The sequence below is a fragment of the Equus caballus genome, chromosome 25 (genome assembly GCF_041296265.1).
Source record: "Equus caballus isolate H_3958 breed thoroughbred chromosome 25, TB-T2T, whole genome shotgun sequence".
Lineage (NCBI taxonomy): Eukaryota > Metazoa > Chordata > Mammalia > Perissodactyla > Equidae > Equus > Equus caballus.
In genome coordinates this window covers 44,146,563-44,173,285 of record NC_091708.1, presented here as the reverse complement: position 1 = coordinate 44,173,285, position 26,723 = coordinate 44,146,563, and the positions used below count along the sequence as shown (strand labels likewise).

The window sequence follows — 26,723 nt, the reverse complement described above, 5'->3', positions numbered from 1 at the left end:
TTGTCAACACCGTGTTTGCCATCAGTCTGCCCCTGAGGACAGGGCCTCGTCCTGCTCACTGCCACATCCCCAGAGCCTTCCCAGCTCAGCGCCCCCACCCAGGAGTGCTCAGCAAGCGTTTGTGGACCGACTGACTGACCGACTTTTGTTCTCGCTCACAGCCGGGCCATCCTCCAGGAGGTGCTGGATGCAGATCTGAGCAACGAGGCCTTCCCTTTCTCCACCCACAAGCTGGTGAGAGCTGCCGGGCACTTGGTAGGTACCAGCTGGCCGCCTTCCCCTGGGTTGCAGGTGGCAGCAGTGTGCTGCAGGGGAACAAACCTGGGGCTGGGACCTGGGAGTCCAAGTGTCCTGGGGCAAGTCTGCTGGCCTCCCTGGTCAGCAGTCACCGGTGCTCTGCCTGGTGCCCACCACGTGCTGGGCCCATCCTGAGCTTCTGCCAGAGGCTGCTGGACCTCGGCCTGCACAGCCGCCCGTGGTGCTCCCCTCGTCGAGGTGTAGGACACACCCTCCCAAGTCAGGGGGGACGTGCTATTTCCTCCTCCTCCCTGGAAACGACCGGGCTGGGGACAGCCGAGCCGCTCCAGCAGGTCCCCTTGTCCTCCGCGGCGGTGCTGCCCTCTGGTGTGTTCTCCCTGCCCCTCTGGCAGGAGTTGCAGGTGTGGGGGGTGGGGCTGCTCCGGGGGGGCCCACCAGTCCCCAAGGAGCATCCTCACCGGTCCCCAGCTCCAGAAAACAGGTCCTGGAACCCAAAGCTTCCGAGACTGCAGACTGGGTCGGGGCTCCATCGACCCGGCTCCCTCAGGGACCCTGGGGCCAGGGCCCGTCCAGCTCTGGGTCACCACATCCCTTTCCTGGGCTTCAGTGTCCTTGTCGGAAATAAGCACCATCATCTCGGCTCTGACTTCCCAAGGCCGAGGAGGGAGCAGATGGTAATGTCACATCAGCCGCTATTTTCTGAGGGCTCGCTGGTACCAGGCACCATTCCCGTGTCCTCCTTGCAGTGGGGCAGAAGGTCCCCTCGCAGGCTGCTCAGCCTCGGCACTGGGACCCTTTGGAACAGAGGTTCTGAGTTGGGGGCCGCCCGGGGCATGCCAGGGTGTTTAGCAGCATCCCTCGCCTCTGCCTACTGGATGCTGGGAGCACCCTCAGTTGTGACACCCAAAAATGGGTCCAGGCATGACCCAGTGTCCCCAGGGTCAGAGCTGCGCTGGAGGACGCTGCTTTGTGACCGTCCCTGTTAGTGGGAGGGCAGTTACGCTGGCTGCAGTCACTGCCAGGCCCGGCGACAGCCGTGATGTAGGAACCGTTACCCCGTAGGACAGGTCTTCCCGAACTGAGCTCAGAGAGGCTGGTGCACCCCCCGAGGCCCCCAGCTAATGAAATATAAAAAGCGCACAAACTCGTGTCAGTGATGCAGACGTGGCCGTCAGGGGCGCGGGTGGACCGACAGCCGGATTTGGGGGCACCTGCCCCTTTTCTACTCCCTGCATGTTCAGCTGGGGGTTTGGTGGGGGGAGCCACCCTGCCTCAGAGGGGCTAGAGGTCGGGAAGAATCTGGGTCCTGTTAGCAAATAAGCAGTGTCATGATGACGTCAGCAGGGGTAGCCTGCCAGCGAATAGCTGAGATCAAGGCCGCTCTGCAGAGCTCCGGAGCGCTGGCCGCACCGGCTCCCGCCTGTGCTCTCTGGAGGCCCAGCTGGGGCTGGGGGCCGGGGCGTCTCTGTCTAGCTTGCTTCCTGCCTCCTGGGTGCAAAGCTGCCTGCCGGGACCAGAGAGGGCGGGCGCTTTGAGAGAGGGGCACAGCTCCACCCAGGCCGTGGCCGGGAGGTATCCAGGCTGCCCCAACTGCATCTCAGACCCTCTCGGCCCTGTGGGGTCCGTGCAGCGTCCAGCCTTGTCTGGGGCTGGGTTCTGACTGGTGAAGGGAGAGGGAGAGCTGTGAGCTTGGCATCGGCTCAGCCCGTGTGGGGTTTGTCGGGGAGAGGACCAGGTGGGAAGGTTCCCCTCCCAGCCCACGGCCGCTCCAAAAGCCACTGGGGACTTACTCTTGGACAGTGGGCTCCAGCCGCCTCCCAGCCTCTGGGGCGGCCCTGGCTGCCTCCCCGGGCCTGGCCCATGGCTGTCTGGCCACACCTTGCCTGCGGGGCCCAGGAGCCGGGTTGGGCCGGTCTGGGGCTGGTGGAAGCAGAGGCCAGGCTGGAGGACACTGTGGCTGCCCCTCCTCACTGTCTCCTCTGGAACCAGCTCATGGGTTTTGTCAAAAAGTATTTTATTGCCCTATAAATGGATGCTCGTGCCTGTTCCCAGCCCCGACTGTGCAGCGTCGGGGTAAAGAGCGCGGTCCCAGGCTGGGGTGCAGTGCTGTCTTCCAGCCTGACCCCTCGGGCCCCACCCCGACCTCTCTGAGCCCTCCTTCCTGACTCCAGCTTGGGGATGGGAGGTTGTCAAGAAGGTTCCAGGCATGAGATGCCGACGATGCCATCGCCTGTGGCAGAGCCTGGCTGAAGGGACCAGGGGCATCGGTATTGTGAACACTGGGGACTGTTGTAACATAGGAATGAGTAACTGGAAACCCCTCTAACTCCTCCTGAGAGGGAGCCGAGGTGAACAGGCACTGTATTTCCTTCCATCTTCTGTCCCTAAGCTCTGTCTACGGATTTTCAAACAGAAGCAGGGTCGTCGCATAGGCACAATGTGTGCACGTGGCTTTATTCTCTCACAATGTCGCAATAGCGTTCTTGTTCCTTTATTCTCTGAGAACCACCTGGGATGCCTGTGTCGTCCTCTCGTGGCTCCGTGGGCAGCATCAGTGCTCGGACATGGGGAAAGGCCGCCTCTTCCCTTCAGAACGGCCCTGCGATGAGCTTTCCAGGATGGTGCTCCTGTGTGACCCTGACTGTTGACCTCAGGCAGGTTCCTCCGAACCCAGACCCAGAGGCAGCAGTGTCCTGGACACACAGGCCTGCCATCCGGGTCATTCCACAGCATGTTCTTGCCCATCACTGGTGTTTTCTCTCCTCCCTGTGCCCCATGCTGTCCTGGGCCTTCGGGAGACGGTGGGGCAGAAGCACAATCTTTCTAAGCTGGGACTCAGGGAGATTGGCACCATCACCTCATATTCGGCCAATTTGGATTCTCAGCTGAGTGCTAGCATTTTGTCCTAAACTGAAGGATCTATTCCCAATGCTGAGCTTCCTCCCCCTCCCCCCCTTCCCTCCACAGTCCCCCTTTCCCCCCCGGAGCCTGGCTCTAGAATTCATCTCGGTCATGTTGGCCTGGAGCCTGCTGGATGCTGGGCATGGAGATGGACATGGGACTCTCGGATAGAGGAGGTGGCCCCCACCCTCCGGGAGCCCACGGCCCGGCTGAGATCGGGGGTCAGGAAAGAACCTGCAGCCACAGCCCAGCCTGAGCTGGAGAGAGGCCTGGGCGTGAGTGGCGGTTACTCCCAAGAAGCCGACATGGAAACGAGGAGGGTCCCGTGAACCTGTGCACACAAGGGCGGGAGTCTTGGCCAGACACGTGAGAGTAAGACGGATGCACAGAGCGTGGAGACAGGCCTCTCAGCTGCAGAGCGAAGTGCACCTGTGCTAAAGGGGGCCTCTGCCCCAGGATTGTCCCCAAGCAGACAGTGGTGAGCCAGGGGCCTAAAGCAGCTGGCCCTGAGCTCCTGCCTCCCCCTCCCTACCGCCTCACCCAGTCTGCCACCCATTTTCCCATGGGGGCCTGTGTCCCACTGCCGCCTGGCCCCCTTGGCAGGACGAGAGGAACAGATGCCCTGGGGTGGCCAGCAGAGACTCCTCCCCACGGCCTCAGCCAGGCGGTTATCCCGTGGTTCCCCCCGAGGACAAAGACAGCCAGCGTCACGGGCCAGGGGGTCGCTGGCTCACACCTTAGGAAGACCAACCAATCTCAGAACACACAGATTTAGTGTCGTCAGGGGCTAAGTGGCTGGTCCTGCGGGTCATTGACATCCCTGTGTCCTTGGACACCGTGGGGTCCATCGGGGGCAGGGCAGCTGAGTGAGAGCGGTTCTTAACTGTCTTCATTCGGAAACCTGACTGGACACCTGGTGGAGGGCGGCAGTCGGTCCTCTCTTGTCCCTCCTGCTCCTCCCTGCCGCTCACAGGAGCAGCCAGCCGGGGCCTGGAGGCCACTTTCTTGCGGGTAACTGCAGCCTGCTGTGGGCCTGCTACCCTGTCCTGCTCTCAGAGGCTCAGAGTCCCTGGGCGGTCAGGTGGGCCCAGCTCCTGTGAGACAAGGAAGATGAGGGCCGGAGAAGTCGAGGGATGAGGCTGTGGCAGGGCGGTGCCCGGCCAGGGGCCCAGGCATGCCGGACTCCCACCTTAGCCGCCCGCCTTCTCCTGAGGGCCCCAGGGGGTGGGGGTGGAACAGCAAGGACTCTGGCTCCTTGATTTTGATGTTACGGGTTTTACTGACCTCAGAGTGGCCCAGGCCACATGTTCCTGGATGGTCCAAGCCTGGGACAGCATGGCTTCCCTGTCACTGGCCAGCAGGAGGGGTGGGGGAGGCAGCCGCCAGCAGGACTTTGGGCTGGGGGAGTGGAGCTGGCTGCAGCCCTGGGCCCCCACCTGAGGTGGCCTCACAGCCAGGTGGGGAGGTGGGAGCCCGGTCTGCACAGAACCCACGGCTTCTGGAGCAGAGCAACCCCAGTGCTCAACAGAGCTGGGAGGCGGTAGGCCTGGCTTCCAGTCCTGCCCCCGCTTTCTGTGGGACCGCCTTTCTGGGCCTCAGTTTCCCATCCACAGGGCAAGGACTAGATGATGTCTAAAATTCTTTTTGGGCTGTCCTATCCGTCTGTCCAGACATCCTGAATTCTCTCCGAGTCCAGGGGGATTTCATATTCTCCTAAATAATATCGTGTGCTGGCTTCGACGCATGTTGACGCCACGTCCTCAACGTGAGGGGATGCTGCGGCCGGAGTGCGGTCTGGGCCAAGTATTTATGGGAGACCGTCGGATTCCAGCCGGCCAGATGCAGGAGAGGAACGCCGTGCCTGTGGGGCTGGCAAGGCCTCCTAGTCGCAGTGCACCGAGTGACGGGGGCCAGAGCCAAGAACCACAGCCCAGGCCCGAGGGCGGGTGAGCTGGACACTGCCACTGCCCTCGGTGACCCACGCTCACAGCAGAACAGACGGGTGGGCGACCCCAGCTGAGCGGTGACCCCAGCTGAGCAGTGTCCCCAGCTGAGCAGTGGTGTTGTTTTGCAATAATTCTCTGAGACGTGAGGGTCAGCCCCAGGCTCCTGAGATCCTTGCATTCCTAGAGGAGGAACAGGGGCCGGGGAAGTCGTCCCTCTGGCAGCCAACTGACCAGATGTCCCTGCCTCCCACGTGTTGGCCTCAGAGCCGGCGAGGTTCCTGGTGGGAAGCCGCTCCTGGCGTGGTTCCCGGGGGAGACACGGTGTTCCCGGCGCCTCGGACCAGGACGGGGCCCCTCTGGAAAGCAGCAGGCGCCGGGCTGGAAGCTCATTGTGAGGCAGGGCGATGAAGTGGTTTTCCTCTGACAATTAATTTCAGGTCAAAAGGAAATTGACCTTCGTTTCCTGACGGTGTGGAGCCCTCGCTGTGGCGCCGTGAGGACTCAAGTTCAGGGGAAACGTCCTCCCACCTGCGCGCGTGCAGACGGGGCGGGAGGCCCAGAACGTCACAGAGCCTGCGTCTGCCAACTGGGTTTCAGCCGCCACCTGAAAAGTCGCTTTGCACAACCTGTGCAAAAACGCTGTGGCCCTAGAGAGGCCCAGGGGCCACCAGTGGTCCCATGGATGAAGCTGAGAGAGACGTGGTGGCCACAGCCACCATTTGGGGTGTCCTGGGGGGGACAGTGACGTCCTCTGGCCATGACAGTGTAAGGACAAGTGTCGCTGGAACGACGTCGGGTGGCTCTGAGGGGTCCGGAGCGTGTGCTTCAGGCTCCTGGAAGTTCCTCCAGGGCGGGACCCCGTCCTTTCTCTGCAGGGAGTGCTGGGTAGTCCGACTCTGCAGCCCCTGCCGTGGTCTGTGGGCATAGACGGGGTCTTTCTGCGGGCTGATCCGTGGCTTTTACCAGCAGCTTGAAATCCGCGGCTCCAGGGGCGCCCGGCCGAGGAGGTGCGCGTCCTCCGAGGAGTGTCCCGGGGCGGGTCTGGCAGACCCAGTGTCCCCGAGGCTGGGGAGGAACCTGGAGGACTGGACAGCTTCTGTGAGCTTTGTAGATCCTCAGACAGGCTCAAGTTTGCAAAGTGTGGTTTGAGCATCACACCTTTTGTTCATCCTTAGTCTTAGAAAACTGGTTGCCAATCACCACCATCACCACACCACCCTCATTACATCATCATCATCACCACCGTCATTGCCATCATTGTCACTGCCACCACCACCACTTCCAGCACCACAATTACTGCCATGAGCTTCGCCACCACTGAAATCATCATCGCCAACCACTACCGTCACCACTCTCTTTACTACCATCCTTCCCTCCATCACCTCCACCACCACCTCCACCACCGTCACCACCTCCACCGTCACCTCCACCACCGTCACCACCACCACCGTCACCTCCACCACCGTCACCACCACCACCGTCACCACCACCACCGTCACCACCTCCACCGTCACCTCCACCACCGTCACCTCCACCACCGTCACCACCACCACCGTCACCTCCACCACCGTCACCACCACCACCGTCACCACCACCACCGTCACCTCCACCACCGTCACCTCCACCACCGTCACCACCACCACCGTCACCTCCACCACCGTCACCACCACCACCGTCACCACCACCACCGTCACCACCACCCCGTCACCTCCACCACCGTCACCACCACCACCGTCACCTCCACCACCGTCACCTCCACCACCGTCACCACCACCACCGTCACCTCCACCACCGTCACCACCACCACCGTCACCTCCACCACCGTCACCACCTCCACCGTCACCTCCACCACCGTCACCTCCACCACCGTCACCACCACCACCGTCACCATCTCCACCATCCCCATCCCCTAACACTAGCCTCCTGGATCAAACCACTAGGAGAGACTGTGCACCCCAGCGGCAGAATGTTTTTAGGATTAAGGGTGTCTTGGGAGTGTCTAGAAGGTTTGAAAAATGAAGATTCTCCAAACTGACCGCCCACCTGCTTCCTCCCTCTCCAGGGGGGTCAGAGCGTCCACCAGGACCGGCCCTGGAGGGAGTCCTGTGGGATGCCACAGGTCCCCAGGGGCGAAAGGATTCTCCCCTCTGCCTGTCACCCATTTCATTCGGGCCATGAGGGTGACCACTGAGTCGCTCAGCAGGGCAAGCCATGGGAGGCCCCTCCCCGCCCTGGGCCCACGGCACCGTGTGCCTTCCTGGCCGGCCTCCGCTGCAGCGGGCTCCACTTAGCTGCCCAGTGAGGGGCTCAGGCCCTGCAGAGGGCTGTACACACTCTTCTCCCTGCCCATCCTCTGCCTCCAGGGTCCTTGTTTGTTTGAGGGGTGACTGAGCTTAGAGGGTGCGCCTTGTGAGTCGGGGGGGGAGGGACTGTTACACAACCCAATGCCCAGGGAGCTTGTAAAACCGCCATGAGCTGATGCGATCTGAAAAGGTCGGACGTGCCCGCCGACGTCTGTGGGCACAGCTGCTCTAGCCCTGCTGAGATAGGTACCCGTAAGGGCGCACCCCGGGCCTGCTCTGGTGATGCACATGCCCAGAGCATTCCACAGGAGCCACGTGGCCTCTCCTGCCCAGGGCGTCTGGGTGGCCTTATATCCAAGCCGAGGCGGGGACCCAGCACGTCCCTGGATTCGAGTCACCTCCGTGGAAAGCTGGTGGGAAGTTCAGTGATGCTCCAAGCATGGAATCAAGCCCCCAACCCACAGTTTACTGAAACCTGAGCACATCCCCTCCCACCCAGAAGTGTTCAAGTGAGTCAGTCTGGGGAGGGAGTGCATGTCCTGTGGTGCCAGCACACGCTTGAGACTTGGAGACACCTGGGTGAGCCCTTGCCTGGCCTCTTCCCAGCCGTGCCGCCTCCTCCGAGTGTGCGGGAGAGCGCTGTGAGCTGCCTCCTGTGAGCGGAGGGTTGAGTCTTTAGGAAAATTAGCTTGAAATCCGCCATGGTGGGAGTGCTTGCACTACGGAAATCGGTAAATACTATGGTACAACCCCCCTCCTCCAAAAAACTGATGGTCAAATATGTTCCAAGACATCACCGGGCATTGGGCAAGTGACTTGACCTCCCTTAGTCCCGGTTTCTTTCTTTTGTTTTGTTTTTTTTTTTTTTTTTTTGGGTGAGGACGATTGCCACTCAGCTAACATCTGTGGCCATCTTCCTCTATTTTGTACATGGGACACCGCCACAGCATGGCTTGATGAGTGGTGTGTAGGTCTGTGCCCGAGATCCAAGCCCATGAACCGCAGGCTGCCAAAGCAGAGCGTGCAAACTTAACCACTACCCCACCGGGCCGGCCCCAAGTCTCAGTTTCTTCAACTGTAAAATGGGTGTGCTGGTAGCACCTGCCTCTCCCACAGCAAGCAGCCTGCCAGGGGCTTTACAGGGACGAGTTCCTCGAGTGCTCCTATGAGCCCCGTGAGGGACACGCTGTTACCACCCAGGCTTTGCAGGAGCAGACTCAGAGGGAGGCCGGTGGCCGTGGGTGCAACATTTGGGACTTAGATTTTCAGCTAGTGGGTGTGCATCATCCTGAGCCCAGGCTCTAGGCAACTATGGGGCCTGCTCCACTGGGTGGCAGGCCCCTCACCTGCCCTGTGTCAGCTGTGAGTGCCAGGAGGGCTGGGCAGCATCTTTGGGAGGCTCCAGGGCCTAGGACGGTGCCGGGGCCCCATGGGACGTTTGAGCACAGATGTTTGTGGACTGGGTGGCTGGAAGCTTCATCTTGCCCAGTTTTGCCACTTCTGTCTGGGGCAAGTGACCTTGTGCAGAACAAGTGAACATTACTGACCACCTACTGTGCACAGGGCCCTGGGCCTGGAGCTCAGAAGCATCAGCCATGACTTGGGTTCCAGGTCCCCACCTTGCCCTCACTGGGCAGATAAGCGGAGCCCACTGCAGTGGAGGCCGGCTAGGATGGGACACAGTGCCACGGGCCCAGGGCAGGGAGGCGCCTCCCGTGGCTTGCCCTGCTGAGCGACTCAGCAGCCACCCTACTGGCCTGAATGCCTGGTGGCAGAAGGGAGCACCCTCTCACCCCTGGGGACCTGCAGCATCCCGCAGGTCCTGGTGCAGGGTCTGAAGCTCAGAACCTTCCAAAAGGAGAGGGTCCTCAGGCCAACTCAGGATGGAAAAGAACCATGATGGTGGTGATGACCTTCATGTACGTGTGGGGAGCTGGTGGGTCTGTACTTTCCTGGTGTGATGTCCTTTCACAGACGGATCCTCTGTGGTCCCCATTCTACAGTCCAGGAGTCTGAGCCTCCAAGAGGGCCACAGCTGGCAGGCGGCTCCTGCTGGCTGTAGGAGCAATTCCTTCCTCTCTGGGACAAACTGACGAGAACAGCACTGGCCACTGGAAAGATGGGCACTGGCCAACCCCTGTGGATTCCTGGGCCAAGCAGAAGAGGCCGTCGGCTCCCAGCAGCGCACCGAGCCAGCCAGCTGCCTCGCAAGAGGCCCATCTCCAGCCGTAGATCTGTAGAACCAAATCCATCTGCTGATAACAAGATGCTCACGGCCAGGGAAGAACATGACCAGAATCAACCATCCTCCTTAGCTCCATGCTCAGTGGGCTTGGTCCCCAAGCACCATTTCCAGACTGGACGCAGAGTCGGCCCCGCCTCGGTCGGCCTCACTCCCAGGATGCCCTCCCCCCGGCCGAGGCCCTGCTCTGGGCTCACCCTGGATCTGCACCTCAGGTTGAAGCGGGGGTCTGTCCTCAGGTACTAGGTGCTCTGTCCCCCTCTTTGCTGGAGCACATCCTCGACACGTTCTTTCACCAAGAATTGTGTGACAAGCTCTGTCTTTATCTGAAAAATCATGTCACCCTCACTCTTACAGGGTGTGGATTTCTAGATTGACAGTTGTGTTTGAGGCTCTGCTTCAAAGATATTATCCCACAGTTGAACAGCATCTGTTGTTGCCAGTCTGACATCTGGAGTCAGGCACGTGGCTGTTGCAGGTCCTCTCCGGCTGTCTGCCACTCTCCTCTCACTCGGTGTCTCTGTCTCTGTCTGTCTCTCTCCCTCCCTGCTCACCTTGATCCCTCTCTTTCTCTCTGATGTCTGCACGCACCTGCACGTTCTCTCAGCAGGAATTTGTTTTTTGTTATCCTGCTTGGTGCTCCTTGTGCTTCTGTGGTGTGGGGCTTGTGACCGGCCAGCTTCAATTCTGGAAGCTTCACTGCCATTTCCTTTCAAAGATTGCCCTTCCCCTGGTCTCTCTAGAATCTCCTTAAACGTCTGTTGGACCCAGGTGGGCTTCCCACCTAGGCTGCTTGTCTCAGATCTGCTCCCCTGTGCTTTCCATCCCTGTGTGGTGCTCCTGGGTTTGGGTCCCCTGCTTCTCTGCCTCTCTCCTGGCACCCAGGACATCAGGAAAGTGCAAATCACTCAGGCCCTCTTGGCTTCAGGTGCCAGTCCATGGAGAAAATAGTGGGTTTGTTTTTTTAGCATGTTAACCATTTTTAAGTATATAGTTCCGTAGCGTTAACTACATTCACATTGTTGTGCAACAGATCTCCAGAAAATTTTCATCTTGCAAAATTGAAATTCTATATTCATTCAACAACCCCCACGCTCCCCTCCCCCAGCTCCTGGCAACCACCGTTCTACTTTCTGTTTTTATGGATTTGACTACTTTAGATACATCATATAAGTAGAATCAAATAGGATTTGTCTTTTGGTGACTGGCTTATTTCACTAGGTATGATGTCCTCAAGGTTCACACCTGTTGCAGCAGGTGTCAGAATTTCCTTCCTTTTTATGGCTGAATAATATTCCATTGTGTGGATAGGCCACGTTTTGTTTATCCATCACCTGTCAAGGGACACTTGGGTTGCTTCCACCCCTTGGCTACTGTGAATAATGCTGCTGTGAATGTGGGTGTGCAAATATCTATTTGAGATCTTCAATTCTTTCGGATATACTGCCAGAAGTGAGATTGCTGGACATATGGGAATTCTATTTTTAATTTTTCAGGGAACCATCGTACTGTTTTTCCTAACAGTTTCACCATTTTACATTCCCACCAACTGTGCCCAAGGGTTCTAATTTCTTCACTTCCTCGCCAACATGGGCTATTTTCTGTTTTGTTTTTGTTTTTGTTTTTGATAGTAGCCATCCCAATGGGTGTGAGGCCATATCTCATTGTCATTTTGGTTTGCATCTCTCTAATGATTAGTGACATGGACCATCTTTTCACCTTCGTTAGCCATTTGTATATCTTCTTTGGAGAAATGTCTATTCAAGTCCTTTATTGATTTCTTAATCTGGTTTTTTGTTTTGTTGTTGTTTAGTTGTAGGAGTTCTCTGAATATGTGGATGTTAACTCTGTACAAGATATCTTCTTTGTAAATATTTTCCCGTATCTGTGGGGTGCTTCTTCACGGCTGATTGTGTCCTTTGAGGCCAGAAGTTTTTACGTTGACTCTAGTCCCGTTTGACTATTTCTCCTTCTTGTTGCCCGTGCCTTTGGTGTCGTGTCTGAGAAATCATGGCCGAGTCCAATGTCAGAAGCTTTTCCTCTGTGTTTTCTTCTAGGAGTTTTCTAGCCTCAGGTCTTACGTTTGGGTCTCTAATCCGTTTAATTATAGATTAGCTAATGTTTGTATGTGGCGTCAGAGAAGAGCCCAACGTCATGCTTTGCATATGGACATTCAGTTTTCCCCACACCGTTTGTTGAAGAGACCATCCTTTCCCTGTTGAATGGTCGTGGCTGCCTCGTTGAAGGTCACTTGACCACATACATGAGGGTTTATTTCTGGGTTCTCTTTTCTATTCTATTGGCTTATTTGTCTGACTTTGTGGCCGTACCACACTGTTTTGATTACTGTAGCTTTGTAGTAAGTTTTGAAATCAGGAAGTGTGAGTCCCCCCCCCGCCCCTTGTTCTTCTTTTTTAAGGTTGTTTTGGCTATTTGAGGTCTCTTGAGATTCCATATGAACATTAGGATGGATTTTTCTATTTCTGCAAAAAATGCCCCTGGGATTTTGATAGGGATTGCCTTGAATCTGTGGGTCTCTTTGGGTAGTATTGGTGTCTTAATGATTTTAATTCTTCCAATCCGTAAACATGAGAGAGCTTTCCATTTATTCGTATCTTCTTTCATTTCGCTCCACAACATTTTGTAGTCTTCAGTGTACAAGTCTTTCACCTCCATGGCTAGGTTTATTCCTAAGTATTTCATTCTTTCTGATGCTATTGTAAATAGAATTTTTTTAAAATTTCCTTTTTAGGTAGTTCATTGTATATAGAAATGCAACTGATTTTTGTGTGTTGATTTTGTATCCTGCGATGTTGAATTAGTTAATTAGTTCCAACGCTATTTTTGGGAGCTTTAGGATGAGGAAAAGGCTTAAGCCAAACCTGGTTTAAGGCCCTTCCTGATGACCTTCCACGACTCTGTGACTCCGTCCGCAGCCTGTGCTTCCCACGAGAGTTCGGGGCTCCAAGGGCCGGCCCAATGGTCTAGTGGTTAAGTTTGTGCCCTCTGCTTTGGCAGCCAGGGGTTTGTGGGTTCAGATCCCGGGCACAGACCTACACACCACTCATCAAGCCATTCTGTGGCAGTATCCCACATACAAAATAGAGGAAGATTGGCACAGATGTTAGCTCAGGGACAATCATCCTCACCAAAAATAAATAAATAAATAATGGTGCAGGGCTGTCTTGCACAGGGGTTTACCTCAGTTTGGGGCCTGCATTTAAATTCTGTCCCAGGCAACCTTGACTGGCAGGTGACTGGGTACCAGGCACTGTGCTTCCCACAAATGTGGCACTCACAAGCACTGGCCTCACCCCATTTATCAGGTGGAAGCACTGAGGCTGGGAGAGGCCAACCCACGGGGGTGGCCGGGAGGTGCCAGTGCTGCCCATCCCACCCAAGTCTGGCTGACCCAGAGCCCATGTCCCAGACGTCCCCACTTTCAGCCTTTCTCCTATGTTAGATGTCCCCGCTCAGAAGGAATAGGACGCCCCCAACTCCACTGCCTCAGTGCAGACAAATGCAAGATGTCTCGAGAAGCGGTGGTTCTGTGAACTTAGAGAGGCACCTGGAATTCCTCAAATTCTCGCCCCCACTTTGCTGGAGACCAGCGGTTCGTCTGCCCCCGTTTTCCTCCTTTGTCCCGGACGTAGTGGTCCAGCCCCGCTGTGGGCCAGGCCTGCGCACAGGGGTACAGGGAGGGCCGGACGAGCCAGCCCCAGCCTCGCCGGGCTCCTGGGAGCTGGGGAAGGGGCTGGAATAGCTCCATGCCCCCCAGAAATTCAAGGGGAGCCCGCGGCCGACCCTCTCCCTTAGCTGGGGGTGCGCGTGTGTCACTGGAACCTTCAATCCTGGACCATTCATGGGTGAGCTTTAAAAATGATTTTTCTTGGTTCAAAATGAGATTGGTTTGAGCCTGAAGCGCCTCCATAGTCTGTCTAAAATTAGAACCCTGTTGACAAGGCAGTCTTTGTCAGGGGTCTGTGGCTTGTACCAGGGAAACGGGGCACCGTCAACAGTACAATTTCTCTGTCAATTCTGAGTTTTTTGAGAGGCCCGGGGAAATAGCAACTCAGAGCAGATTTACGCCATCTCAAAAGCTTTTGGAATCCACCCCTCGGTGCACTGTGATTAAAGTGTCAGATGTATAAGGAGCTGGCCTGTGGTGGGGCGAGCAGCCTCTGCCCTCCTGCTGAGACATTGTCCGGGCGGGAGCTGCACCGGGCACACCTTTCAGCTCTGAGCAGTGATGGGATCAGCTCCTTGATCTCTGAGCTCGGTGACTCGCTGGGCTCTCAATGTCCCTTTTGTAAGGTGGACAGTCCCGGGGTCGAGGGCTCGGGCCTTACACATGGCAACACTGTGGGTTCAAGGGTTTGCCTGGAGGCCAGGAAGTAGGCTCCAGTTGCTGGGTGTGTGAATGACATGTGACCAAGCCGACTTCAGGAAAGGCACGTGCTACTGGACCGGGCGTCACTCCGGGCCTGTGGTGGCCTCCATGCAGCTGCTGGTCCAGGACACAGGTGTGCACCCAGAGACCAGGTGTCCCCATCAGAGCTGTGTGTGGTCAGGCCAGGTTGGGCGCCTCTGGAGCCCCTGTTTCTGCACCATCCCCTGGACAATATTTCCAGTGGTCCCCACCACCGTGAGGGGCCGTGAAGAGGTTCAATGGAGTAATGCACGTGAAAAGCTAAGCCCATGGACACTCCATAAACAGCACTGTCATTTCCGTGGGGTTTTGGGGCCCACAGTCTTGGCCTGTGGGACCCAGCTCTCACGCCAGTGGCCTTCACAGTCAAATGTCCACAGCCAGACGACAAGGCCCTTAGTCCCACCTGCAGGCCTTTCTCTCCCGTCCCCACTGCATGCCTGCTCCCTCCCCACCCCTGTGCCTGGAAGGCCTGTCTGCAATGACAGACTCCACTGGAGCTTCCAGCCGGTCCGTCTCTCCCAAGCAGGGTCCTTCCTTCCAGCTCTGTGCCCCCACAGCGTGGGTGCCATGAGCTGGCTTATGCTGCGTCCTTCTAAGACTTGAGTTCTGGGGCTCAGGGGCTGTATCTGTCTTCAGAGCCCAGCGCCTGCCGGGGAGTGGTCAGAACGCTTGCTCACCACCCAGCCGCCTCCCTCCTCGACGCCTCTGAACCCGCCCTGGCAGCCGCAGGTGCTGCTGACACCCTGTCAACTCCCCCCAACTCAACCCAGAGCTTCAAGCAGACAAAGCCAGGCTCCTGACCCCGGTTACACACGAGAAAATTGAGGTCCCTGGGAAGCTAGAAGGCTTGCCCAAGGTCACTGCAGTGACTGAATGGTGGACTCCCAAAAGAGACATCTGCGTCCTCACCCCCAGAAACTGTGAATGGGACCCTGGAGACAGTGTCTTTGCAGATGTAATTAAGGGGAGGATCTCGAGATAGAGCATCCTGGATTAGGGTGGGCCCGCCATCCAAGGACAGGTGTCCTGATAGGAGAAGAGAAGAGACAGAAGAAGAGATTAGGGTGGGCCTCAAAGCTGGAAGACGCAGGAAGGACCCTCCTAGGGGCCTCAGAGGGAGCGGCTGGCTGACACCTTGATTTTGGACTTCCAGCCGCAGGACTGGGGGAGAACTCACTTCTGTTCTTTTAATCCACCTGGTTTGTGGTACTTTGTGATGATGGCCCCAGGACACTCCTACAGTCACTTAGAAGAAGAGCCGAGGCCTGGGAACCACCTGTCCACCACCTCTGTCTCCCAATGTTGACACCTCTTCCTTTTAAAGATTTCCAGAGTGCTCCTGAGGACTCCCCTTGGGAGACCCCATTTCTCGGCAGCCAGCCGGCCTGGGCCCAGGGCCAGCTGGTAGTAGCAGTGACAGTAGGAACTGTCCACCAGTAGGTGGGCGCTGGCTGGCCCTCGACCTCAGTCATCTGGGCTTAGCCGGTGTCTGAACCACGCCCTGTCCCCCCAGGTCCGGGCCATGAGGCTGTCCTTTGTGGGGGAGCTGGGCTGGGAGCTGCATATCCCAGGGCCGTCCTGCGTGCCCGTGTACCAGGCTGTGATGGCAGCGGGGGCCAAGCATGGCCTCGTCAACGCGGGATACCGTGCCATCGACTCCTTGAGCATCGAGAAAGGTGTGTGCAGGGTCTGGAGGGCACTGGTGGGCCACCCAGAGCCACGCTGGAGGCAGAGAAGCCGTGGCCCCAATCTGTCACCCGTGCTCTGCCCTACTATGCTTCCCCCACATTGTCCATTTCCCAGACCCCCTCACTACCCACACAGGCCGAGGATGGTCCTGGCATCCCTGACACCCAGAGGGAGAGGTGGGGGCTTACCCAGCACTGTAGGGCTGGGGCTAGAGCTGGATTTGGATCCGTGCCTCAGTTTCTCTGAAAAAGTTGAAGAACGTCAGAGCAGAAGGGGCCCACTGTGCTGCCTGCTCCCTTCACAAGCCCCCTCCCTGATGCCCCCCACCCGATGGTGCAGAGGCGGGAGTGTGGATCGGGGTGGTCTGGCCCGGGGGCTCACCCAAGGGAAATGGCCTGCAGTCGATGGTGCCCATCTTCTTGGATGCCAAAGGCATGAAGCAGCTCTGAGGGTGGGGTAGCTCCCCCTCTGCTGGGCACCGACCTCATGGTCTCCCCTCCCCACAGGCTACCGGCACTGGCACTCTGACCTGCGGCAGGACGACAGCCCCCTGGAGGCTGGCTTGGCCTTCACCTGCAAGCTCAAGTCGGCCATCCCCTTCCTGGGGCGCGAGGCCCTGGAGAGGCAGCGGGCCGAGGGCCTGCGCCGGCGCCTGGTATGCTTCACCGTGGACGAGTGAGTACCCTGGGTCCAGCCGGAAGGGACGGCCACAGCTGAAGCAGGCAGGCGCCTCCCGGTTCCTCTCCTCAGCCGCCGGGCACTGACTCTTCCCACGTGCCGGACCCTCTGTCAGAACTCACCCCGCAGCCCCGCGACAGAAGTGGAGACTGAGGCCCCGGAGAGGCAGAGCTGGGACCCAAGCCAGGCCTGACCCCGAAGCTGAGCCTGCAGACTCAGATCCCTCCAGGGCCAGGCAGGGGGCAGACCCAGACCAGGGACCAGCATGGGTCATCAGGGCCCGTGGGGACGTGCAGCCGGCACACCTTCCTCAAATGCAGATTTTCCAAGAGAAAGCACTGCCAGGCCGAGCCCCATCTCTGTGGGGGGGACCCAGGCCGAGGGCCTTGGCAGGGTGAGCCCTGCTCAGAGCTGGTTACCTGGTCAATGCGACCTCCCCGTGTGTTCCAGTGACATCATCCCCATAGCTGGGATGGGGGATGGTGGGGGGAAGGGCCAGGCTGGGGCCACCATCCCTGCTTAGAGATGGAGGCCACCAGATGGGTGCCAGTCATGCGGCAGAGGTGGAAGGAGACCTGTCTGGGGGTCCGGCCCCTTCTGCTCTCCCCACAAGGCACAGCTTTGAGCATATCGCCATCATGTCCCTGGAGCTGGGCCCACCTTGTCCCTGGGTTCCAGGCACCTGGATTCCACCTGGGCTGCATCAGCCCGGGGTGTGAGCGCGTGCGGCTGTGGCTTCTGCAGGAATCTGAGTAGCAACAGTCTCCAGGGCAGCCGCGTCTCTGGGCTTTGTTGATTCAGAGCTGAAAGGCAGCCACAGATGGTGCCACTTCTCCCAGATTTCTGGAGCCCTCCCAAGAAGTGTCAAGTGTGAGAGAGTCGGGGGTGGAGAGCAAGCGGGGCGGGGGGTGGGTCGTCCATCTCCTGGGGAGCCGCTCAGCTCTACTTTGGGGGCGCGGGACTGGGCGGGCCGACAGGGCCCCTCACAGACAGAGCAGGGGTCCGCAGAGCCCCTCTGGGCCTGGCCCTGCAGGAAGCCCCTGTGTGGTCTGGCTCTAAGAGCAGCCTCAGGCTTGCCCACTCAGGTGACGTCTGCCAGGCTGCGAAGCCCACCCAGTGCCGCAGCTTGGGCGTCCCAGTCCTGGGGAGAGATGCGGCTGGGTACTAGCTGTGGAGGTGCAGAGAACTCCTGCTGGTTTGCTCTGGGGCCTTGGGGGAGGCAGGTGGCCTCCCTGAGCATGTTTCGTCAAGTGCGGACGGCACCGTCTCTGAGGACTCGGGTGAAACCAGGGGACACGGGACATGTTTACGAGAACCCCAGACCTGTCAGGCTCTTTGACTCTGCAACACAACTCCAGTTAGCACACCGCCCGGCCACGCCCGGCTCCTGCAGGCACAGCCCTGTCGCCTGCCCCTCGGGGCCCTGGGGCCAGTGTGGCGCTCGCCGCCCCATTAGTGCTGCATCCCCAGCACCCAGCGCAGTCTGCAGCACCCAGCAGGCCCTCGATAAACACCACCAATGAAGCACCAAGAGGGACAGGTTTGCAAAGATTTGCACCAAAACTTTACCCTTTACTTCCGGGTGCTGGCATCTCTGGGACTGAAGTTTAATCTGTTCTTTGTTTTCTATTTTGAATTTTCAAAAACTCAGTATTACAGAGAGCATTCATAGCTAACATGCAACAAAGTGCTTTTAATAAATTATGCACATACTGTAAAAAAAGAAAACTCAACAGAGCAGAAGAAGCCACAGTGGCGTAATGTTTTCAACCATTAGGAAGTCAAGCGGGAAAGAAATCTGAAGATGGGCCTTGTCAAACACACGGGGCCTGTCTGTGCGGACAGAGTCAGACCCTGGTTGGGGTGTTCTTTGCTTTTTTTTTTTTTTTGAGGAAGATTAGCCCTGAGCTAACTTCTGCCAATCCTCCTCCTTTTGCTGAGGAAGACTGGCCCTGAGCTAACATCCGTGCCCATCCTCCTCCACTTTATATGTGGGATGCCTACCACAGCATGGCGTGCCAAGCGGTGCCGTGTCTACACCCGGGATCCGAACTGGTGAACCCTGGGCCGCCTAAGGGGAACGTGCACACTTAACCACTGAGCCACCAGGCCGGCCCCTCTGCTCTTTTGTTTATTCGCTCTGAGCCTGTGCCCTGGCGTCCCCGGGCGGGCCAGGCACAGGGTGGCTCTGGAGTTAGCCAGGGCTCAGGGATGGAGCCCGGGGTCTGGCAGTCACGTCCAGCTTCCCTTTCTCCTCCTCTAGGCCAAAGCACAGGTGTTTCCCCTCTGGGGCCTCTGGGGTCCCAGCTATCTCTGTTGCTTCTTCCAGAAAAGTGCCCATGTTCGGCCTGGAGGCCATCTGGAGAAACGGCCAAGTGGTGGGCCACATCCGAAGGGCCGACTTCGGGTTCACCATTGATAAGACCCTCGCCTACGGCTACATCCGGGACCCCAGCGGTGGGCCGGTGAGTCCACTTCCCTGGGATTGCCTGGGGAGCCCCGGTTCCTCTGCAGGCCCCACACCGGTACCCGTCACCGCGCCCTGAGTGTGCTGGGCCTCAGGATGGGAGCACAGTGAGGCGACTGACTGATGGGCCGAGTCTCAGGGCAGACCTGGCAGCTGTTTCCTTGTTTTCTTTCTGAAGGACCTGACGTTGGAAGCTCCAGGCTTCTCTTGGTCAGAAAGGGGCTCTGGGCCGGGGTGAACACCCTCTGCTCCCCGGAGCGAGAGACCAAACCTCCGCTGCTGCCCGCCCCGTGCCCTGGGGTGGGCTCCAGGGTGAGCAGAGGCCCAGACTCAAATTCCTCCTCTCTCCGCCTCCTCTCCTTCCTCATCCCAGACATGCCCCAGGCCGGGGCCCCATGTACATGCACACAGTTGTGTGTACTCGTATGCACTCATGTCAGTGTACACACATGTATGCACACGTGCACACGCAGGCACATTTCGGGAGAAGGGGCAGTGTGTTCTGGGTGGAGAAAATCTAAACATTTTACCCAAACACCATTTAAAAACCCAAATAATCTCTGAGCACAGATGCCTTCCTCCATATTGGCAGGTGAGGGGGCGGAGAAGGGGGCTTCAGGGGCCGTGAGCCCAGGTGGGGTCCCCATGCTCCTGTGGTACGGGCTGCTCACGGAGGTGGCACGTGGCAGGGGTGGGTTGTGTGAGGTGAGCTAGGAGGAGGAGCTGGGGTGACCACCAGCACCTTTATGGCCCCGCCTGCCCGCCTCCCTGGAGCCCTGTACTGGCCCCCAGACGGCTGAGAAGCTGAGGCCCCAGGAGGCTCTGGCCGAGGGCTGGCTGCCCCTCCAGGGGGCCTGGCTCCACAGCTTTCTGGCTGGCAGTCTGGACGGTCTTAGAAGACTCTGGGCTGCGTCCCCCCACCTCCCCACGCTGAGACTGCAGGGAGGGGCACTTGGGGGCAGCAGCAGCAGGAGGCAGGTGGGCGTGCGTCAGAGCAGCCCCAGCAGGGGTGCAGGGGGAGTGCTGGGCCTGGTATGTAGGCCCCAGGGGGAACGGGTACAGTGGCTCCCACCCTGGGCCTACAGCAAGTCCTGGGTGGGGAGGCTGCACCCTGTGGGGGCCTGAGAGGCTCAGGACACGGGCTTGGAGCCAAGAGCCTGGACGCTCTGCCCTTCACTGGCTCCACGACCTCCGACAAGGGCTTCTCTCTGAGCCTCAGTTTCCTCATCTGTAGAGTGGAGACAGACTCCCTCCTGCCTCGCGGGGCTGTTGTACAAATCGCCACTCAGAGTGAGGACTCAATGAGCAGCATTGTGATGATGAGGCTGCCGTGGCTGGTGGTGACGTTGGGCAGTGACAAAGGACCTTCTTGGACACCCCCAGATACGGGGCCCTGGGTCCCGGCTGAGGCTCTGTGTTCACGCTGTGCTGGGGCGAGGGTGGGTGCAGGCCCAGGCGCCTCTTTCAGAGATTTGCCTGTTCTACTCCCTCGGGGATGGGTTTATAATTAATGTGGCCGAAGAAGGGGAGCTGACACATTCCCCAGACAAGTACTCCAGGGTGCTCAGAGACGACGAACGGAGGGCCGGGGCCGGCTCAGGCTCACTTTCGAGAGCCGACTGTGCCCATCTCTTCCCAAATCCGCCATCAGGGATGTCCAGAGTATTCACCACGTGGAAATGGGCAGACTCTCCAAACAGCACGTCCCCGACCCCAGCCCCCCGGAGAGCTGCTTGGTAAACATTTACCAGCATGCGCGTGGGGTAACCCGCATTCCTTCATAAGAACCTGCCCCTTGAGAGGACAGGCTGTGGAGGTGGGAGCAAAGTTTGGGGCCTCCTGGGAGTTTATGAGCCAGGACCACGAGCTGGCTCTGAGTCAGCCACTCCTTCAGACATCCGAAGGCACCGGCGGCCTGTGCCACCTGCCTGTGGGCCGGGGGGGGCGGCTCAGAGCTCTAAGCCCCAGGGTGCTACCACAGCTCAGAAGCCTGGTCTAGAAGCCGTTCGCTCCCAATTCTACAGTTGCACAAACAGCCTCGGTTTTCATTTTTTTCCTCCAGTCCTGAGTTGCCGGGAGAGAGGGTCCTCTGACTCCCAGAGCAGAGCTCTGAGACACCCTCCTCGTGGCCCAGCCCTGGGCATAATCGCTATAGGCAGAGAGCAGGATGCCCGAGCGGGCAGCGGGGCCAGCCCGCTCTGCTCTGCCTGCAGCTGCTGTGTGTGCTCAGGGTCAACGGTGTGTTTCTGTTCCCCACTGTTTCCAGGGGCCTGGAGCTGCTGGGGCGGGAGGCGTGCTGTCCTGTGGGATCTCACTGGCTGCCGGAGCTTGGCTCTGCTGGACCCCGGTCCTCAGGGGCACGGGGGACATGGCATCTACCTGCTCAGGCAGCTCCTCAGTTCACGGAAGGCCCTCAGCACACGATGGGTTTGCCCACAGGGGAGGAAGTGAGGCTGAGACCCCACTTCCGGGCAGCGGGCTGGTGGGGGCCCAGCACCCGCCCGCTAATGAGCCATGTCCCCTCGTCTTCTGTTTCTAGGTCTCGCTGGACTTTGTGAAGAGTGGGGACTACGTCCTGGAGAGGATGGGGGTGACCTACCCTGCCCGGGCTCACCTGAAATCTCCCTTCGACCCCGACAACAAGCGGGTGAAGGGACTCTACTGACGGGGCCTGTGGGGCAGGGCCTCAGCTGCTCAGGAGCCACCCTGTGCCGTGGAACCCACCAGCTGCACAGCCCTGGACCCCAGGACCTGGACCCCTGCCAGCACTTGGGTCCTCTCCGCCCTCAGTCCAGGCCTGCTGACCCCCCAGACAGATATGGACAGAGAGTGGAGAGAGGACCCAGTGGCCCGTCCTGTGATCACTGACCAGAAGGGGGTCTCTAGGTGACCCCCAGCCCCCAGAAAACAAACCCATCACGTCTTGGGCTCCGGGACCACGGCCTGCTGCCCTGGGCAGGTGCTCAGCGAGCCCCGGAGAAGCCGGCGCAGCCGGGAGGCAAGCTCTGCCCGTCTGGCTGCAGCGGCCCGGCCCCTGGAGGGCGCTGGGATCCAGTCCTGGTTAGTGCTGTTGGCCCCGACCTCTCAGTTCTTGACGGCCTTCTGAGATGGTGGGCGGAGCAGGGGGTGGGGGTCTCAGACCCTTCCGTCAGTGCCCTCCCTCACCCATGCAGACGCTCCATCGCCTGCCTTGGTTTCCCCGGGAGCCCCTTGCTCACTAGGCCTGGAGAGGAGGGATGTGAGGCGAGGAAGGACCTGACGGGATCCTCCTGCCTGGGTGGCCTTTGGCCCTGCCATTTGCTTGGGACACAGCTCCTGTCTCGTCTCGTCTCCCTGCTCTTCAGCCCCCAGGGGGAGGACCTTGCACAGGGCCTTGAAGGGGGTGACCACCTGCGCCACTTCGCTGGGCCTTCAGAACTCCCTAACGTCTCCGGGTGAGCCTGCTCCCCGCCTGGGCTGGGTGTCCATCATGCCGCCCACGTGCCCAGGTCCCTTCCTCTTCACCTTGCCCCCACCCCCAGCTCCCGTCAGCAGGATTTCTCTGCCCACTGGGCAGCCCAAGGACCAGGCCGCCCCCACAAAGCTGCACCACATGGTTGTACCCAGACATGCCCAGCCCTCTGGGGAGCAGAGGGCAGCAGACACTCAGGGGACAGGGTTCCCACAAATGCTCGCAAGAGGCGGTGGGGTGATTGGGGTGCAGGCAATCCTTGGGGGGCCCTGGCTGCTTCCAGATGCTCACACCCTGTAGCCCTGCTGTGGACGGAGCTGGAACAGGTCAGACTAATAAAGTTGAAGCCGTGGGAAGAAGTTCGGGTTTCAGATGGCCTATGGAGAGCTTTTCGGCCCCCTGGCCAGACCGCAGGCTGGGGAGCGGGGCCTCTGGCTGTCACACTCCCGGGGCCCAAGGAATGCCTGCAGCCCCCGGGTTCATGGGGCCCAGCTCCCGCATAAGAGGCCTGGGGGAGGCCCAGGGGGCCGGGGAGTGGCTTCCCACATGGCCTGGCCTGCTTCCCCCAGCTCTGTGGTTTGGCCGCAGACCCCTGGATGAGGCCGGTGGACGTGTTCATTCCACAGCCTGTCCTTGGGTGGGGGCTGAGGACAAGGAGAGGCTGACACGGGTCTCAGTCCAACTCCTTCCTCGGGGGCTGAGCTCGGAAACAGAAACTGTCACGTGCGTCCTCCCTGTTCGTGCGTTTTCTCCTCTGCCCACGAGAAATAACCCCGTCCCTTTGGAGAGGGCATGGGGTCATGACCTGAGAGAGGCCCTCGTGAGCTGCCCCTGAGCTGACCCTCTTTATCCTGCTGGCTACAGGAAGGTCCAGCCATGCTCCGGCCCTGTGTGTCTGGCATGGGTCACCTAGGGATGACATCACCCTCCCCTGGGAGCACGTCCAACCCCAGTGACCCCGGGCAGTCTCCCTTCCCCTAATCTGGAGACACCTGTTGCTACATCCATTTTTGAAGGTTTTTCTGGACAAAATGAGTACCATGGCCCGAACGGTGGCTCTGAGTACTGCCTATCAGGAATTCTGGGCAAACTGGCCTGCGCTTGGCCAGAAGTCGAAAGGGAGGAGAAAGGGGGCCTCCTGTGCCCTCAGACGCAACCTGCATGCCAGCCCCGTGGTCCCTGGAGCTCAAAGCCTCCTGGAAGGGGCTTAGGGCACAGTGGTGCCCCTGCGGCAGGCAGATGGCCAACCCCGTCTTACCCAACTCCCCTGCTAGCTCCTGTCTGTCAGCTGGAGCAGGTGGCCATGGCTGGCTGCACTTGGGCCAGAAGAGGCCACATGGGTCCCAGACCCCTGTGCCCAGCAAGGGCATTTGCATCACAGCGGCCCGGCCAGCACTCGCCTCCGGTCCTCCTGTAGTAAGTGGGGAGAAACCGGCTGGCAGGGATGAGGTGCCCATCTCTCTAGGGAGGACCAAGGGCCTGGCAGTGGAATGCCCAGGCGACTCCCAGTCCCTCACTTCCCTGACGCCTCACATGCGCGGAGCCGGCACGGGGCCCACCTCTCTCCAACAAAGCTGACGAGAGTGCCAGCAAAAGCGTTTGGCAAAGGACAGGTGCAGGGGAACACTTAGGCGATTGTGGACAACAAGCCTGTCACGTGGTAAGGTCCTGGCGTGAGTCTGACCTGTCATCTGACCTGGGCAGTGACCCCTGGGCTTCAGCCACCTCATCTGCAAAGGGGACATGGGGGACACAGCCCTCATTCTCCCTCGCTCTGCTTCAGCTGGGGGAAGCCTCCAGTGGGGCTCCTGAGTGCTGAGGACCCTCCCTGCCCCCACGGAAGCCCCTTCCAGCCTTGGTGTGGCCTGAGTGCTCATCTCATCCTTACCCCATGGGAGGATGCACAGGGAGGCCAGAGGGCTTGCCCAGGGATGGCCGGCACATCCTACCCAAGTCTCTGCTGGAGAGGCGAGCAGCTGAGCCCCCTTGCTCCGGGTAGCTCGGAAGTGAGCGTGGAGGGGGCCCACCAGGCGGGAGCCCTGGGACCCTGGCAAGGCCCTCACTCCTCCAAGGGTCCTCACCTGGTGCGTGAGCAGAGGATGGGCATCCTGTGGGCCGTGGGGAGGAGCAGATGCCAGTGTCCGTGAAGGGCTCAGTGGAGCGTGGCCCCTGTGAGCTGGGTCGCATCAAGACACGCAACAGCCTGCATCTTCCAGACCCTGGAGAGGAAGCCCCGCCAGACGGCCTGCCCAACTCCCTCCCTGTCCAGCCACAGCCCCTGGCCCACCAGCTGGCTCTGGCGGTGCTCACCGCAGCGCTGGGAGGGCTCAGAACACCCCAGCATGAGCCGGATCCCCTCCCAGTCTCCCCACATTAACGGCTTAAAGTCCAAGGCCCCCCGTGTGACTATGCTGACCCTCCAAATGCTGGGCTAACTCAGGGCCCCTCCCACCTCGGGCTCAGCAGGCCACACCAGGAGACAGGGCCACGGGCCAGGCTCTGCATGGGCCAGGTCCTCCCGCAGTGAGTGCTCCTGGCATCTTCTAGCAACTGCCACCACGGGGGTGGGGTAACCGACTCCTCCCCGTCCCCCCCACCTCCTCCCACCTCCAGAAGAGCAGGTGCCTTCAGATGAGGAAGCAGCCCAGCGCGAAGCTTTGACTTCCGACTGGTGAGGGGACAGAGGGCAAAGGTCCCCACACAGAGGCAAAGACTTGGGCACAGAACAAGGGGTGGGAAGATGGGATGTGCCCACGGCCAGAAGTCAGGGTCACAACCTCAGGCCTCTGGCCCGCCGGCCAAGTTCTGCAGGATGAGTCCTGATATGGAAGCCTATGTGAAGATGTCCTTTATCTGCTTGCTCACATTCTAGAATTTGCCAGCAAGTTCATTGGCTCTCCCTTCCAAGTATACCTGAAGCCTGACCCCGTGTCTGCACCCCCGTTGCGGCTTCCCTGGTCTGCATTACCACACCTGCCCCTGGTTACTGCACTGGCCTCCGTTGGCCTCTGCCTCCCCATCACAGCCTCTCTGACCCCCGACTTCTCTGGCTGCTCCTGCCCCACCTCTGCTCAGCCACGACGGCCTTCTCACCGTTACTCGAACACATCAGATTCATCCCCACCTCAGGGCCTTTGCACTGCCAGTCCCTCTTCCAGAAGGCCCTCTTCCCAGATACCCATGGGACTCCTTCCTCATCTCCTTCAGGATTTTAACTAATGCCACTTTCTCAGCCGGGCTGTCCCCGACGGCCACCCTGCACAGCCCATCTTCCCCTCCTGATCCGTTTAGCCCTCTCCATACTGCAGGCTCTCCTTCTTGTCCACTGTCTGCCTCTCTCCCTCAATGGAATGTAGCCCCTTGAGGTGGCACGTTTTTGCTCACAGTTCCATCCCGAGTGCCTACAACAGGGCCTGATCCCCAGCTGGCCCTGGGAAAGTATTTCAGACTGGACAGAGGAATGAGGCTTGGGGGACGTGAGACCCGGGACTAGAGGGACTGGGGGACAGGGGGCCAGCTTGGGGCATCTGTGGTGGTCCTGAGTCCACGCCGGGTCCAGACCTCTCTGTTTACCAGCAGATGTGTTTGAGGGCACTTCTAGACCCCACTTAAATTGAGTTGTCGAGCAGCCCGTGACCCAGCCCCTCCGAAGTTCCAAATCACGGAGTGAGGGCCTCCTGCGTTCCAGTCTAGAATCTTCCACTGAAGGCTCCCCAAATCCCTATTAGGAATCCTCTACAAAAAACAGAAGTTTCTGGCCTGGGATTCTTGGGACTCAGTGGACCGCCTTCCATGCAAGGCGCTCCTGAAAACTCAGGGGAATGTGGGGTGTCCGCGCCAGGGCGGGCGGACGTGCGGGGAGGGGATCCTAGAGGGACAAGGACGATAGATGGGTGCATGTCCCGGGGAGCCCGCTCGTGGCTTCCAGTGCATTTAGAAGGCCCAGAGACTAACAGGGCACTTGGCGATCATGAGAAGCTTGTTTTGAGCAGAGAGGAGGCGGGAAGAGCCAGGCACCACTGGGGCTCAGTTTCTCCATCTGCACTGCAGGATGGGGGATGGGGGCCGGGGACTGAGACATCCTTTGACAATTGGCGGACCCGGAGTCTCCGTTCCAAGCCTGTTCCCCGGGGTGCTGGGAGCCCTGTGGGGTATTTCTGGTGGTCGACATGGGGACGCTGCTGATGCTTTGCAGTGGGGACCAAGGAGGCTTCCAGCAGGAGTGATCATGCTCAGCCGTGAACACGTTCTCCCCAAAACACTGCCTTGGAATTGCCTGCACCCCTGAGGTGGTCCAGCTACTCCCTCCAGAGCCGGCCAGAGCCAGGCCCCCTGCAGCCCGTTGGGGACAGGCTC

At 59.4% G+C, this 26,723-nt stretch overlaps 1 protein-coding gene across 4 annotated transcripts in view; it reads left to right on the top strand.

Moving 5' to 3' along the window:
• Positions 1-22,726, top strand: part of SARDH (sarcosine dehydrogenase) — a 68,044-nt gene extending 45,318 nt beyond the window's left edge. For all 4 annotated transcript variants that reach the window (XM_014736130.3, XM_023629265.2, XM_001498978.6 and 1 more), the window contains exons 18-22: positions 162-255; positions 15,596-15,758; positions 16,278-16,446; positions 18,779-18,914; positions 21,456-22,726. In XM_014736130.3, coding sequence (XP_014591616.2) covers positions 162-255; positions 15,596-15,758; positions 16,278-16,446; positions 18,779-18,914; positions 21,456-21,581 — 688 coding nt within the window. In that variant the 3' untranslated portion in view covers positions 21,582-22,726. The remainder of the gene's footprint in view (positions 1-161; positions 256-15,595; positions 15,759-16,277; positions 16,447-18,778; positions 18,915-21,455) is intronic.
• Positions 22,727-26,723: the final 3,997 nt, after the last annotated feature.